Genomic DNA, 14,663 nt, shown 5'->3' on the forward strand with positions numbered 1-14,663 from the left:
CCAAAGAGGACATAATAATTCTAAGAATATACGGCAAAGTGTGAACAATGGTTATTTCAGGTATGTGTGTGCTAGAAATCTCATTTGCTCTACCCCCACCAATCTACTTTTCCTCCCTGCTGTGTCCCCCAAGCTTACCAATAAAGATATATCATAGGTCTTCTTTGCCCTTTGGTTTCCAATATGGCCAAAGGGAAATACCCAGCAGGAGATAAAAAGCAGGGAAGCGTGAGGTCAGGTATACCACCCCAGCCCCTCTTCCTGGATTCTGCCGTCTTTGAGGTTTCTATGAGCTAACTGCACCCTGAAGATTCCAGCTGCTATCAGGTGGCCCTTTCCACACAGCTGTCTACCATTCTAGTAATTCCCCCTCCCCTCCCCCCTCCCACTGCTCCTATTTTCTCCCCTCACCCTGCTCCTTCTCTCACCCCTGCTCCCACTCCTCCCCAGCTCCTACTCCACAGTCTCCCACACTCCCTCCTCCTGCTCCCTCCCTCACCCTGTTCTCTCCTCTCCTACTCTTCCTTGTCTAGATGTAGTAACACCCTGTTACAGGCTGAATTGAGTCACCTCTAAATTCATGTTAAAGTCCTACCCACTTCCCCCCAGTACCTCAGAATGTGACTGTATCTGGAGATAGAGTCTTTATAGAGGTAACTAAGTTAAAATGAGATCATTAGGGTGGGCCCTAATCCAATATGACTGGTCTTATAAGAAGAGATTAGGAGGACACAGATAAGTACAGAGGAAAAGACCATGTGAAGTCACAGGGAGGAGGCAGCCATCTACAAGTCAAGGAGAGAGGCCTCAGAAGAAACCAACCCTGCCAACACCCTGATCTTAAGACTTCTGGCGTCTGAAACTATGAGAAAATAAATTTTTGTTGTTTAAGTCACCCAGTCTGTGGGTGACTCCTCTGCTGACAACTTGGGAAAAAATTCTCTACTAAACTCCTCAAATCATCCATTTTGGGTCTCATTTATTTCCTGCTGGGACCCTGACAGATGCAGTGGCATTTTATGTGATTCTTATGCTCATATTTGTTCTTAGTGTATTTTCCAAAATTTCTGCAGTAACCATGGAATATTTTTTCACTAAAGAAGTAAAAAAACACTGTCATGAAGCAAAACTTGGTTTGACTAGGGAATTTTCATGTAAGATGGATTTATAATCATAGGTGTCCAACACCATCGCTCTTCTCCAGATACCCTACTCTAGGATTCTCAATCTTTATGTCCAAGGGATTATAAAAGCATAGGGAACATGGCATCAATGCTGGAGCTTGGAAAGCTGCCATCCTTGGCCCCAAATCTACAAGCATTTCTGATACAATACTGAAGGTGGCTGCCCATGCTCCCCCTGGTGGGAAAGAGCAAAGGTCTGCATAACTATAAGGGGCTGTTATAGTACCCATTAAATATCCTATTATAGCAGCCCAACTCACAGAGGCAAGCAGCATGGGAGCAAAAGTGGCTCTTACAAGCAGCACTAGGAAGCAATCCCACCCTGAGAAGCCACAGAGGGCAGATGAGGGAGACTGGCCGGGTGGGGTACACACCTGGCTGCCCCACCCAATAAAAGGAATTCTTTCACTAGGGGTCAGAACTCTCTCCTTTAATACCACCTAGATCTTTCCTGAGCCTGCTGACTTCTCAGCCTCAGTAACATTAAAGGCACACTGCAAATTTCTTGCTTTGAAATTTAGAAACAAATTTTATTTAAGATCTGAAATACAATTCCTAAAATATCAACTTCTCCAGAAAACCGTGGCTACACAATAATGCATTGCCTCTATCATGTTAGAACGTGCATTAGACTCAAATACAAAAACCATGAAACAAACCACCATCCTTCAACAATTTGAGCAAAGATAGAATGCCTAAGGAACAACATAGATGGACTTGCAGAGGATGGGCTGTTTTACTTCAAGCACCATAAAAAAAAGAGCACAAATGCATGGGTTTTCGGGTATATACATTAAGTTGAACCTTTGGCACTAGGAATCAGGGCATTTTTTTCACGTAGCATTAACACATATTAGAAAACTGTGTAGTGTCAAAGGGATAGAACCACCAGCATTCAAGCAATGTTGTCAACTAGGCAATAAAATGTTCTACTGAATGTTTCTTCTTTGTCTAATTACTGCGTACACTGGTAGCAACTTTGAAATAAGAAAAGGAGCTTGCACTCCTTTTATTTTCTGTTTAGAACAAAACAGAAAACAAACTGAAACATAAGCCCTGTTATACATTAACAATTTTAAAGAACATCAATTATACAAGAAAAAGACTAAGAACAAAAAGAGTGTTTACAGATACCAGACATAACAGTGAGTGGTCAGTAGACCCTCACAGGGCTTTGCGGTGGTACTCAGCAGAAGCCACTTTATAATCACTGGCAGTAAAGAGAGACGCAGCATTCTTTGCCAGATATTTTAGGAAATCATGCAAATAGCCCAACAATAATGCAAGGCTCTTCTCATCAAGGGGCGTGTATGCCAACATCGCTCCAATTCTTACAAATAATCTCAGTAGGTGTGGCGCCCCATAAACCTGGGACATCGGTGCATCAGGGTGAGCCAAGAGGATTTCGGCATACTGGGGCCTCTCAAATTTGTAGAGCAGCTGAGTGCCCAACATCACATTGAAATACTCTTTTATTCCTGCCACAACTTCATTAACTGCATACTCCTTATTATCAACATTTCCCTGCGATTTCTTGCAATTAGCATACTCTTCCAGAATGGCATCTACATTTTTCTTAGCAGGGAGTTGAAACAGCTGCTTCTGCCTGGTAACTAAGTCCCAGTCCTCAACAAGCCATGGTTTTAATTCTTCTGGAATCTTCACTTTAACTTCCATTCTATTCTTAAATGCCTCCTCACTTTCAACAGTGGGGTCTGCCCGGGCCCTTTTCTTCCGAGGTGGCTGAGGTGCTTCGCTGGTGCTGCCACCATCTCCGTTCCCAGGGGTCTTCTGTTTGTTCTTTCTTGTCTTCCTCACGGACCCTGAAGGGGGGTTCTCTGCAGAGCGACCCCCCCATCTGCCTGGTAGTGCTGCTTCCAGATTCTTCTGCTGGGGACCAGCTGTCTTCTTTCCCGAGGAGGCCCCTCTCATCTTACTTCTCTGCATGTTGCTTCTAGTTGGTTTTTTGAAGTTGTCTTCGTCTGCAGATTGTTGTCCACGAGTTTGAGAACCCTGCTTTCTGGAACTCATTCAACCCTGTTTTTATTCCAACCACTGTAATATATAAAGTATTTTACTTGGTTGTTTTCTATGGTGACCTTTAACACACCGTACTTCCTAAAAACCTATCAAAGCACAACACACGCTACTCTCTTGGAATTTGGATTTCAAATCCTATTTCAGGGCCAACGAATTAACTGTAAGTGACTTACTACCTCTTCTCTCTCTTTGATCCTCACTACCACCCACCCACTACTCTCAGCCCACCCAATCACTCATCAGACCTGCCCATAAATTAGCTTTTCAATGCCACTCAAAAGACAGGAATATAATTTTAGCAAAAGAATGAATTAAACTACAAAAGGCAGTGGAACTGAAACTCAAGACTTCTGAACAGGAAAATGACAAGATGAAAGAAACAAGAAAGATTAACTTAGGTGGCTGGAGGCAAAATGAGTAACAGCAAAGGTTTTTCTGTAAGTCCAGTAGGCCTGAACTAAGCCGATGACAGAGTCAAGAGAAACTGAATATAGAACTTGGTAAATGAAGGAGAGGGAGGAGTCAAAGGTGCCTCCACAGTTTTAAGCCTGAGTAATTAATGAATTAATAAAAGCACTAATTTTTAATCGTTAGTTTGGAATCAGCAATAAAATAATAGGAAATAGGGTAATTCATCCATTCAGTTAGTCATCATACATTACTGCTTATCTGCTTCTGGACATGTACTATGCTAGGCGCTAGGGATTCGAATATCTAAAGTGACAATTATAAAACAACAAGGTTACTAAAGTGATAGTTATAGGCACAGAATATTTTCGGAGCAAACAAGAAATGCTACCGAACACCACTTTCACCAATAGCTTGTTGGAGGAGATAATAAATTGGTGAGGGATAAAGTCAGTGATGATTGCCAGGGTTTTGAGAATGGGTGATTAGGTCATAGTATTATCACCAAATGAGACTGCATCTAGAGGAGGAGGAAATGGATTAGAGAGGAAAGAAGTTCAGTACTAGATGTAGTAAGTGTGAGGTATGGAGTTAAACAAATGACTTTAAAGCTTAGGTGAGAGGTCAAAACCAGAAATGGAGATTTGAGAGTAATCATCATATAGCTGGGAGTAGAAGAAAAACTGAACCAAGTACAGAATTCTGGAAAAACCTAAGAAACAATGGTATTTAAGGGGTGAGGAGAGAGAGAGAGAAAGAACAAATAAAACAAAAAGGTCAGAGCAGCCATATGAGAATTAGAAGAATGTTATTTTGGAAGCCAAAGTAGTTGAGAGTTTCAAGAAGGAAAAGAGATAATCTACACTGTAAAATGCAGCAGAGAGGGTTAGTGAGATAAAGATGAAAAAAGTGTTCTGTGATTCTTATGGTATGACAGATTAAACAAGTCCTTTGACTTACGTAATCCTCTTCCTTCTTTCCCTTCCAAAAACTCCTAGTGTTTTCCCAGATGGAATCTTACAGATCTTCTGGGATGTCTGGAGAGATGAGGTGGGAGACACAACCTAGAAAGGAAAGCAGACATCAGCAATGAAGATAAACTTTTCTGAAACACTGGGGAAAAAAAATCTAATTTAAAAACATGTGGTTTACAATTGTGATATCAAAGAAAACACATGAGTTCTGCTGTTAGACATACTTCTACTTCAGTAAGGCTCTGCCATTTATGGGTTGTGAGGCTCTGGGAAAGATATGTAAGCTCTCTTAGCCTGTTTTTTCATCTATGGAATGTAGCAAATTACCCCTAGCCTTCACAGGTTCTTGTTAAGAATTTCATAAATATGATGTGGCTGAAAAGCTAGCACGGTACCGTGCAGGAGTACCTGCATATGTGAACATGGATACAGGATGTTCACTGCAGTGGTGTTTGTAATACTAAAGAACTGGAAACAAATATTCTTCAACAGGGAAATGGTAATAGAAATTATTATGTATGCACACCATGGAAGAACATTCAAATGAATTAAGCAGAGATCCATGTACTGACATGGAAAGATGTTCAATTATACACTATTAGGTACATAGGCAAGTTGCATAATAATGTGTACAAGAGGATCCCAGAGATAGCACAAGTGGAGAAATAACAATATTTTAGACAGTTTTTATGAACAGTGAGGTCCAATTTCTATGTTTTAAACTGACATGTATAAAAATACATAGGAAAGTTGGGAATTCCCTGGTGCTCCAGTGGTTAAGACTCCGCGCTTGCAATGCAGGGGGCCCGGGTTCGATCCCTGGTCAGTGAACTAGATCCCACATACCACAACTAAGAGCTTGCAGGCCGCAACTAAAAAGATCCCGCACGCTGCAACTAAGACCCAGTGCAGCCAAATAAACAAATAAATATTAAAAAAATACACAGGAAAGTAACTAGATGAATAAACACACCATTAAAGCCAGGGTAACCTCGGGGAAAGAACGAGATATGATGGTGGGCAAGCCTTAAACCAGGTTTCTCTGGTAACAATTTTAACCCACAGAAAAAAAGCCCTTTTGCCAATTGCTAGCCCCTAAGATTATGTGGGCTGGTGTCAGGGAATCCCTGAAGAGGAAATGAGGTGAGAAATGCCAGAAAACTAGAGCTGTGAATCAGGGAAGCCAGTTATTGGCAGAGAGGCCTGGGTTCTATCACTAAGCAAATGATATCCTCTGACAGAACACAAAGCTCTCAGCAGAAATCAGAGCAAAGGTGCTCCTCAGAGAGCATCAAGATCTGTGAATACAGACACTGACCCTCTGGGAATCAGAAACTTTCTGGCTGAGAGGGATATATAGACACATCCTGTGAAGGATCAGAGAGTGGCTGGTGTTTCATGGCATTATATTGTAAGCTACCAAGCTTACAAAGTGTTTCTAAAAAAAATTTGTGACTGGGACAGATGGGACGCAGTATGTGAGGATATCAGAGAATTTAGTTAAGTTATATAGGTGAAATCCAGAAAACCTACCTGGGGGCTAATAATGGGCAGACCTTCCACAAAACAAGGGTATAGTTAAAATAGCAACTAAAGAAAGCAGGATGACCCAGTGCCAGCCAGACTGTAAAACACACAGAAGTAGAGCCAGGCTGCATAGGAACTCTTTTGGAAGTCACACTGGTCATCAGCAATTCCTTAGTGAGGAACTTGAGAATGATCCCTGAACCTACTGTATATCCTTGGCATTGATTACATATATTTATGCACAAGAAAATTACAACAAGGAATTCTACCTGGCTCTCATTAAGTGGGTGAGTTTCATCTTTCTCTACAAATTCTATTTTTCATATGAAGTCCCAAGTTGAACGAAATACCTGACATGGTACAGAAAAATACCCACACGAGTCAAGATTTTTGCCCAGACTTAATAAAGCCAGGAAAGCAGCCTTTCTGAGAATTGTCTCAGTACCTTTACTTTCATCTGAGTATCCTACAGATCAAGCAACCATTACTACCTGGAGTAGGAAGCCAAATATCAAACGGAGGGAAGACCCATCCTTTTGATGTCTGGCTCCTACTTGTAATACAAATTTATGGAGTTTCATTAGGCCACTGTACTTTGTACCTCCCTTCCTAGCTTACATTATTCCATGGCTTGGTGGCACACGTGCTGTGCATATTCATTAAAAACGTTAGCACTATATATTGCTTTGAGCTGTTTTAAACTTCAAATCTGCCAGTTTTTGACTTTATTAACATCGTTTACTGGCTTTGTATACCCACTCTTAACTCCAGTCATGCTTCCTCCCTTCATCTCCCTCATCTAAATATCACGAAAGTCCCATTTCCTCTTTAAATTTCCTAACTACTCTAGCCCACCTTTCACTCCCATCGCCAGTATCATATGAAGCCGTTAGTACTCCACAGCTTAGTATTTAAATGTTTCATGTGTTAGTTTTGCTTATGGAACTACATCATTAACCTCCATTTGCCATAGGTCTTGTGTAATATGTATCTTGTGCTTTTTGCAGTAGCACTTAGGTCCCTGGTGGGTATGGTATATATTAGTGAATCAGTGAGGAGGTGATTCAACACATGGGGAAAATGGAAGCACAAATTAGGGACGACAGTCATCAAATATTTTTCCACTTGTTCCCTACAGGTCAGCTCTAGGGTATGCCAGATATTGAGAAAACACATCCGTATGTTTGCCTTAGTTTTCTATCTTCAATTTCTGTGTAAATACTCCGAGGTAACCTCATCCTGGTATTAAATCAGATTTTCACTTAAAAAAACTTGCTATTACAACGGATCATTTCCCCATGTTAGTAAGGTTATAATATACATACATCTTGAGAGCTGTAGGAGATCCACCAAATGGGCATACTTTAATTTACTTAACCACCCCCTTTCTGGAAAGTGACCCTCCCCCTCAATCTATCCTGTAAGTAAAATATCTTTTGCCCTCATTATTCCTTTAAGATTCCCAGATGCAGATTTAGTAGGTTAAGAGGTAATATGTTGCCAAATTACTTTCCCCACAAGTTGTACCAATTTTCAACCTCACAACTCTGGTCGGCACCGGCTATCCAGCACTGTAAATCTGACAAGGAAAATGGGTGTTTATCTACTCGGCTTGTATTTCTTATTAGTGGTTTTGACATTTAAAAAATGTGTTCCCTGGCCAGTTATATTTTGTCCTCTACCCATTCATTTTGAGTTGGTTCTTAATGAGTTTAACATTTACAGTTGTTTATCAATTGTCATATTGGGCAAATATTTCCCCTAGTTTAGTGTCTGATAAGATTAAGATTTGTATGATGAAATATGTGGCTTTTCCTTCCATTAAGCTTAAAGATTAAGATGACATTTTAATGGATTTGTTTATATTTTAATTCCTTAATCCACCCAGAAATTATTTAAATTGTGAACTGAAAATCTATATTCCTCCCGCCCGAGTAATTAATTTTGTGGTAGTATTTGAGTAATAGTTCCTTTACGTAATTATAAATACCAGAATATATAAATATGTGGGCATTCTCCCCTTACCACCTCCCCTCCCCACCTCAATCCCAGAATGAGTGTGTATGCTTTCAAATCTTTTTATGTACACATTCACACAAAAACCTACCTTTAAAACTAAATGTGTCTGTTCATATTGTGAATATGTATCATGCATTTACTTGATTTGTCTTGACAAATGTGAGATACATATTGCTCCCCACCTTTTCTCACTTTATCACGGCCATCTATATCCACACATACCTAGCTCATTCTTTTTAATATCTGCATCATTCTATAATCTCCACATAATGTAATTTAACCAGCCCCATATAAATGAACATTTAGGTTTCCAATACTTCATTACTATAGAAATGGTGTAACAGACATCAGTGTACAGACATATCAGCATGTTAGGTAATTATTCAGGACATTCTCAGCAGTGGAACTGCGCAAAGGATCTGCTTATTTACAACTTTGATGACATGGAGGCAAATTAATTTGTAAAGAGCTGTTTTAATTTGTACTCCCAGCAAAGACGTTAAAGTTCATTCACCCACACCTTCAGCAACACTGGATAAACATCTTTTTGGGAAAAAAATTGGGGGGTCCAATCTAGTATGTAGTAAGAGGTTTTTATTTGCATTTGTGTGATACTGAGCATACCTTCAGACATTCATATGTATCTTTTTCTTATGTAAATATTTATCCTCATTTCTACTAGGTTGTTTTGCCTCTTTTATTGACTTCTAATAATTAAATACTAAGGTTTTTTGGTATGTTGGAAATATTTTTTCCAAATTGTCATTTTTCTTCTAAGTGGGTCTCTCTGTGTGTATAAGAAACACAAATGTGTCAACAACCTTTTCCTTTGTGAACTTTGGCATGTCATGCCGGGGGAAAATGCTCCCAAATCAGTATTCTAAATGACTTCCTATATTATTTCTCAGTATTTTTATAGTTTCTTCCAAATATACAGCTAATTTTTCCTAGTATTAATTATTAGAGCCTATCCTTTCCCCACTGATTTGAATTGCTTATTTATAACATTCTAAATTCCTAGAGTTCTACGGGTCTTTTAAGGTACTCTCTTCCCAATGATTTTTGATTATTCAATTTTTAAAGGTATCACTGTTTCTAGGTCATCTGTTCTGTCACAGTGATGTCTGTTCTCACACCAGTATCAACACTGGTTTAATCATCATAGTTTAAAGACATAAATATTGCCCTGGAATAACATTTGTACATGGGTTCCAAGGATGTTTGATGCAGTATAATTTGAAACAGCAAAACACTGGAGTCAACCTAGAGGACTATCAATAGTGATTTGGCAAAACAAAACGTGGTTTATCCATTACATGGACTATAATGCTAGTTAAAGGAATGCCACTGTGAATGGAATCAGAACTCTATGAATGGACGTGAAGACATCCAAGACAATTTGTTGAATAAAAATAAGTTGCAAAACAATACCTATAATGTGACACCATATTTATGTAAAAGAAAACACAAAACAATATTTTATATGTATCCATATACATTTTTTAAACAGGTACATAATTAGAGATCTCGAAGGAAATAGAACTGATAATAGTGGTTAACTCTGGGGAGAGTAAGAGAATTGGAGGTATGAGAAAAGGAGACCTGGGCCTACTCCGTAATATTTTAGCTTTTTACGTTACAAGGAGACTGATTCACATGATCAATTATGTGACTAAAGATTTATATTAAAATACACATATTTAAAATTCATAATGATTTTCTGATGTATTCTTATCCATGGTTCTAACACACAGCTAGACTTTTCAGTTAATTATCATTGTATGTCGTATACTTTGTAGGCATTCCATTTGAACTGGTTTCCTTACCCCCTTCTAGGTTCTGCCCATCCTCAGAGGCCCTGGTCAAGGTCCTTTTCCTCCTTGAGGCTTTCTCCATTTCAGGCTACATTGACCCTTGTCTTCTCTGAGCTGCTACTGGCCTAACAGTACACCTCCCTCCCTTTCACCTTTAATCATTCTCCAAATGGCCTCCCGTAAAGGGGTTCTGTGCCTACCCATCTGTTGCATCTTTCCCACCAGGAAAGTGCCCTTCTCTGCAACCTAGCTTTCAGAAGAACAAAAAGTAAGAAGGAAAATATCGTGACTCCATGGGAAAATAAAGCTGTCAAGAGACTGAAAAACCTTCCTTCATCTCCTCATGCAAGTGATGGGCCATTCAGGAATACAGACTCCAAATGCTGACATTTTTGTGTATGAATGTGTCAGAAGTGAGTTTGAACAATATCTCCAACAGTTTGTTGGAATAAACCTTTAAATGCATATACACCATGTCAGTTACATTTACATCAATTCTGGATCTTGGAACACTTCCTTTAACAGATATTTTTTGAGTCTGAGACAAAAGAGGAATGATATAAAAGTTGTTAGCAGACTGAATATGGTTATGATTTGCTAGTTAAAATTATAGCTCCTGGAAATTCCCTTATAAATAAATACGATCAACATACTCAATATCTTTCTAGATTGTTAGGGTAAGTCAGAAGTTATAATTTCAGAATTCAGTTCTAGTAGTAACTGCTGCTTCTGGAAAATCAGGAGAGAAACCAACAGTATTATTATTTTTTACAACTCTAAAAAGGTATCCACTGCTTTTATTAACATGTGTGTGCACATGTGCACGTGTGTATAAAACAGGATGAAGCAGAAGGACTAAGAGTCATAATTATTAAATCAAACACTTATATGTGCCAAACAATGTCCTGTATTTTACATGTAATTCCCTCAACAATCCGATGAAGTAGGAACTGTTATTATCTTTATTTTACATATGAGGAAATTTAGAGCCAAAGCGAGTAAGTATCTTGCCCAGGATCACACAATAAGTGGCAGAGCCAGGATTTATATTCAGGAAGTCAGTATTTGCTCTTAACCACTAAATTATGCTGCATATGGGATACCACAAAGTAAAAAAAAAAAAAAAAAAAAGATGTATGGCGCTAACTAGAGGGGATCAATTACAGTATCTTTTATCAAGGAATGTAAAATTATACAGCCCTCTGTTGTTTAGGCACTTTCTATATTGGAAGAACAAATGGACTTAGCTCCATCCTTCCCTTCTTATAAATGTAGAGTGCTTTCCTAGACAGGCGCTTATTAATCCTCAAAATATTCCTGGACAGTTAGGAAGGTTATGTGGAATTATCTTGTTTGCAAATTGAGGCCAGGAGAAGGGAGGCACTTACCCAAGACTCTGTAATTAGGGATGTTCTGCAATCAGGATCAGATCTTCTGATCCTCACTATTCAGCAAACTTAGCTTTTCTGATGGTAGCCTAGAAGGTCAAACAAGGGGACAGGAAAGGACATAAAATAAAAAGATATGAGATGAACGTTTTCTTTTCCCTCAATGCATTTTATCACACACAAAGGACACCAAAACTGATAAATAATGTACAAGTGTTTTTTTCCTTTCTTGTGGTTACATTTTCAAATTTACCTTATTGTACATTTACCCTGATTTTTGATAAAGTAATTTGTTTTTGCTTTTTTAAAGTACTTTTTATTAAGGATAATTTCAAATGGATAAAAATGTAGGGGGAATAATATTATAAACCTATGCGAATGTATAACCCAGCTTCAACAATTACCAACTGAAGGCCATCTTGTTTTATCTATAACCCCACCCACTGCTCCCCCCCACTCCGTTTTTTTCAAGCTCACTGAAGAGCTGACTTTCTGTATTTTATTATGGAAATTTTCAAACATATACCAAGGTAGACAGAATAATATAAGGAATCCCATATGGCCATCACTCAGCTTAAACGATTAACTTAGGGCCAATTTTGTTTCATCTATACCCCTCCCCACTTCCCCCTACCGCTGATCTTATTTTGAAGCAAATCCTAGATATCAACGTATTTTGAAGCCAATCCGAGACATTTTATTATTTAATGCATATTTTCGTATATTATCTCTACAAGCTAAAGACAATTTGAAAACATAACCACAATACCATTACAACGTCTAAAACATCGTCATTAATTCCTTAAAAAACATCAAATATCGAATCCGTCTTCAAAATTTCCCGATGCGTGTTAAACATTTTTTTTTTTATAGTTGGTGTGTCCGAATCAGGATCCAAACAAGGCCTACTCCTCGCATGCGGTTCACCTCCAGCTCGCTCTCATTCTCCATCTCTCCCCACCCCCAAGCCGCTTTTTTTTTTAAACTTTTCAATATGGAAAATTCCAATCCCCGCTATTTTGAGGTAATTCCCAAATAAATTATTTCATCGGTAAAGACTGATACGTCTCTCTTATATCTCGAATTTCTACTAGGGAAGGGGGTGATGGGCAGGAAAAGCACTGTAATGAACGACTTTACATAATTTTATGGTTTTTCTCATTCTATTACCCGGGTTTTTCTCTCCACAATAATAGCTAATATCTTCCGGAGCCAGGCTTCGTATTAAGTTATTATACGTACTATATTACCTCGCTTTCGTATATTACACGCACTAATATACAGCACACGCCTCGGAGGCACACGTCTCTGAGGTAGATACTATTATTATCACCACTTTACAAACATGGAAACCGAGACGCAGAAAGAACAGCAGCCAGCCCAAGCTGGGCGTTGGCGAGTAGGAATTTGAATCTAGCTCTGCCAGATTGTAAAGCCATTAGTTAATCTTGTCTATATACGCGACGATAAGAGGAAATCGTCAACCCTTTCTCCCCACCCCCACCCCGAAACCTGAAACGAGAATCCAGCTCTTTCCAGCAGCCGACGTGTGATCACTGCCGACCCTCCAACCGCCATAGTAAAGCCAGGTTTCTCTGGCAACTGATATCCATAGGCAGACACGTCACCCTGGAGGCGGGTTTATGCCCTCCAGCCAGTCACAATCGTCTTGTCTAAGTTTTAGAATGTTCTATAACCAAATGATTGGACGAAGCCCACCACGTCAACAATGACACTTCGCCGCAGTAAAGGCGGGTGCTAGCAGCCTGCTTCTTCACGGGTAAGGCTTGAAGCAAACCAGTCACCTTCCTCCTTTAGTGCGGGCTCTGGCCAATGACGTTCGCTCTCTTAGGTCCTTAGCCCGCCCTCCAAAAGCGCGACAGGAGTTGGGTCATAAGTCTATAGGGCAGGGTGTTCACGTGGCCTACTTTCACGACCCAGAGTTCCCCAGACCAGAGGGGTTTTTTTTGTTTTTTTTTCCTGCAGGGAGGCATTATGGGTTTTTTTTTTTCCACTGGGAAAGGAAGTGTCTACGTGGCCTGCGGAAACAGGATGGGCGGAAATGAGCTAAGGTTCCCGCGAGTGGGGAAGCGCTAGGTCAAATCTGGGGCCACGCCCCCGAACCTGTTGCACAACTCTTGGAGGAAAAAAAAATAAGGTAGAGTGGGGGTTTCGATGTGTGTGCGAGTTGGGGTGCGGGGGGGCTCTGCGGGCGCGCAGTGTCGGCGTCTGCGCGCAGGCGAGCCCACGTGGCCTTGGGCTTTCCGTGTGCGTGAACGCCAGGCCTCGTGGCGCTGGAGGTAGCTGGTGTGCGCAGGCGTGCGCCCCTAGCGTTGGGGCCGGTGTGTGTCCCGAAGCGGGTGCATGTGCGTGTGTGCGCGCGTAGGTGCGCGCGCTCAACGGATCGTTTTCTACTTTTGTGTATGTTATTCTCAGGAAAAGGAAAATTAAGTAATTAAGGTAAGGCGACCGTAACTGAGATAAAGGGTCTTAGCTAGAAATATTTCGGTGTCCCCTATCGATTTAATTTTAGACCCTAAAAATACACTTTCTTCCCACGTCTTTCTCCACGTGAAAATCCTGTTCTAAACCGTAGCCCTCCAGCGGTGAAGAGCCAAACCCTCCCATTCTCATATTAGCAATTCCAAGAAGCAGCTTCTTTGCTGTTCCCTAATAGCCTTCCCCTCCAACCCCCGCTCCCTCCGCCCTCCCCTCTTCAAGTTGCTTCCATTTCTCCTGGCACAATTTTCTGCTGAGAATATCTATATACGACAGACTTCCCCTCCACTAGGGACTCCGAATTTCTGTGGGGGCTGAGGTTCTCTTACCTTTTTGTCCTGATCTCCACGCAGAGTGCTCTTCAGGCAAGTACGCACTCTTAATTTTCCAGAAAGTTCTCTGGGTGAGGTTTATACCTTTTGAGTTTGCCACTAGATGCCGCCAAATTCCAGCAAAGGATTGGCTGTTTGGTCCCTGGAATTATGGGATCCCCCCCTTTTCTGATTTGTTGAACTCTCCAATCTATAGAGATCGTATATATCTTTCATTGCTAGGGAAAAATCAAATTAACTTCTGTTACTAGCCCTACAAGGCAGGGGACTATGGCCCTTGATTCAAATGTTTTACCTCATTTCTTTCCTTCTTTCCTCCTTAAAAAAATCCTCACCCCATCTCTCTCTTCTTTCCTACTTGCCTTTTGCGGGTGGGGGGGGTGGTCAGAAGTGATAAATGACCCCAGGCACCAATGCTGATGAGATTCTAACCCTTTCTGTGGGGTTAAGATCTTCTCTTCAAATGCTGCCCCCCAAC

General features: G+C 40.4%; 1 protein-coding gene across 2 annotated transcripts; it reads right to left on the minus strand.

Annotated features, from left to right (window-relative positions):
- Nucleotides 1-1,609: 1,609 nt before the first annotated feature.
- Nucleotides 1,610-14,242, minus strand: MORF4L2 (mortality factor 4 like 2). 2 transcript variants are annotated; one of them, XM_079911755.1, is made up of 4 exons: nt 14,183-14,242; nt 11,355-11,443; nt 4,593-4,696; nt 1,610-3,239 (listed from the first exon to the last, which is right to left on the minus strand). In XM_079911755.1, the coding sequence occupies exon 4, from the start codon at nt 3,213-3,215 to the stop codon at nt 2,349-2,351; it is 867 nt and encodes a 288-aa protein (XP_079767881.1). In that variant the 5' UTR covers nt 3,216-3,239; nt 4,593-4,696; nt 11,355-11,443; nt 14,183-14,242; the 3' UTR covers nt 1,610-2,348. The 2 variants fall into 2 exon arrangements, with proteins under 2 accessions (XP_079767881.1, XP_079767880.1); XM_079911754.1 differs by lacking the exon at nt 14,183-14,242 and adding an exon at nt 12,867-13,117.
- Between the last annotated feature and the right edge of the window lie 421 nt (nt 14,243-14,663).

This window comes from Stenella coeruleoalba (genome assembly GCF_951394435.1).
Source record: "Stenella coeruleoalba genome assembly, chromosome: X".
NCBI lineage: Eukaryota > Metazoa > Chordata > Mammalia > Artiodactyla > Delphinidae > Stenella > Stenella coeruleoalba.

Coding starts and splice junctions, on each gene's coding strand:
- MORF4L2 (XM_079911755.1), bottom strand. CDS start 3,215: ATGAGTTCCAGAAAGCAGGGTTCTCAAACTCGTGGACAACAATCTGCA.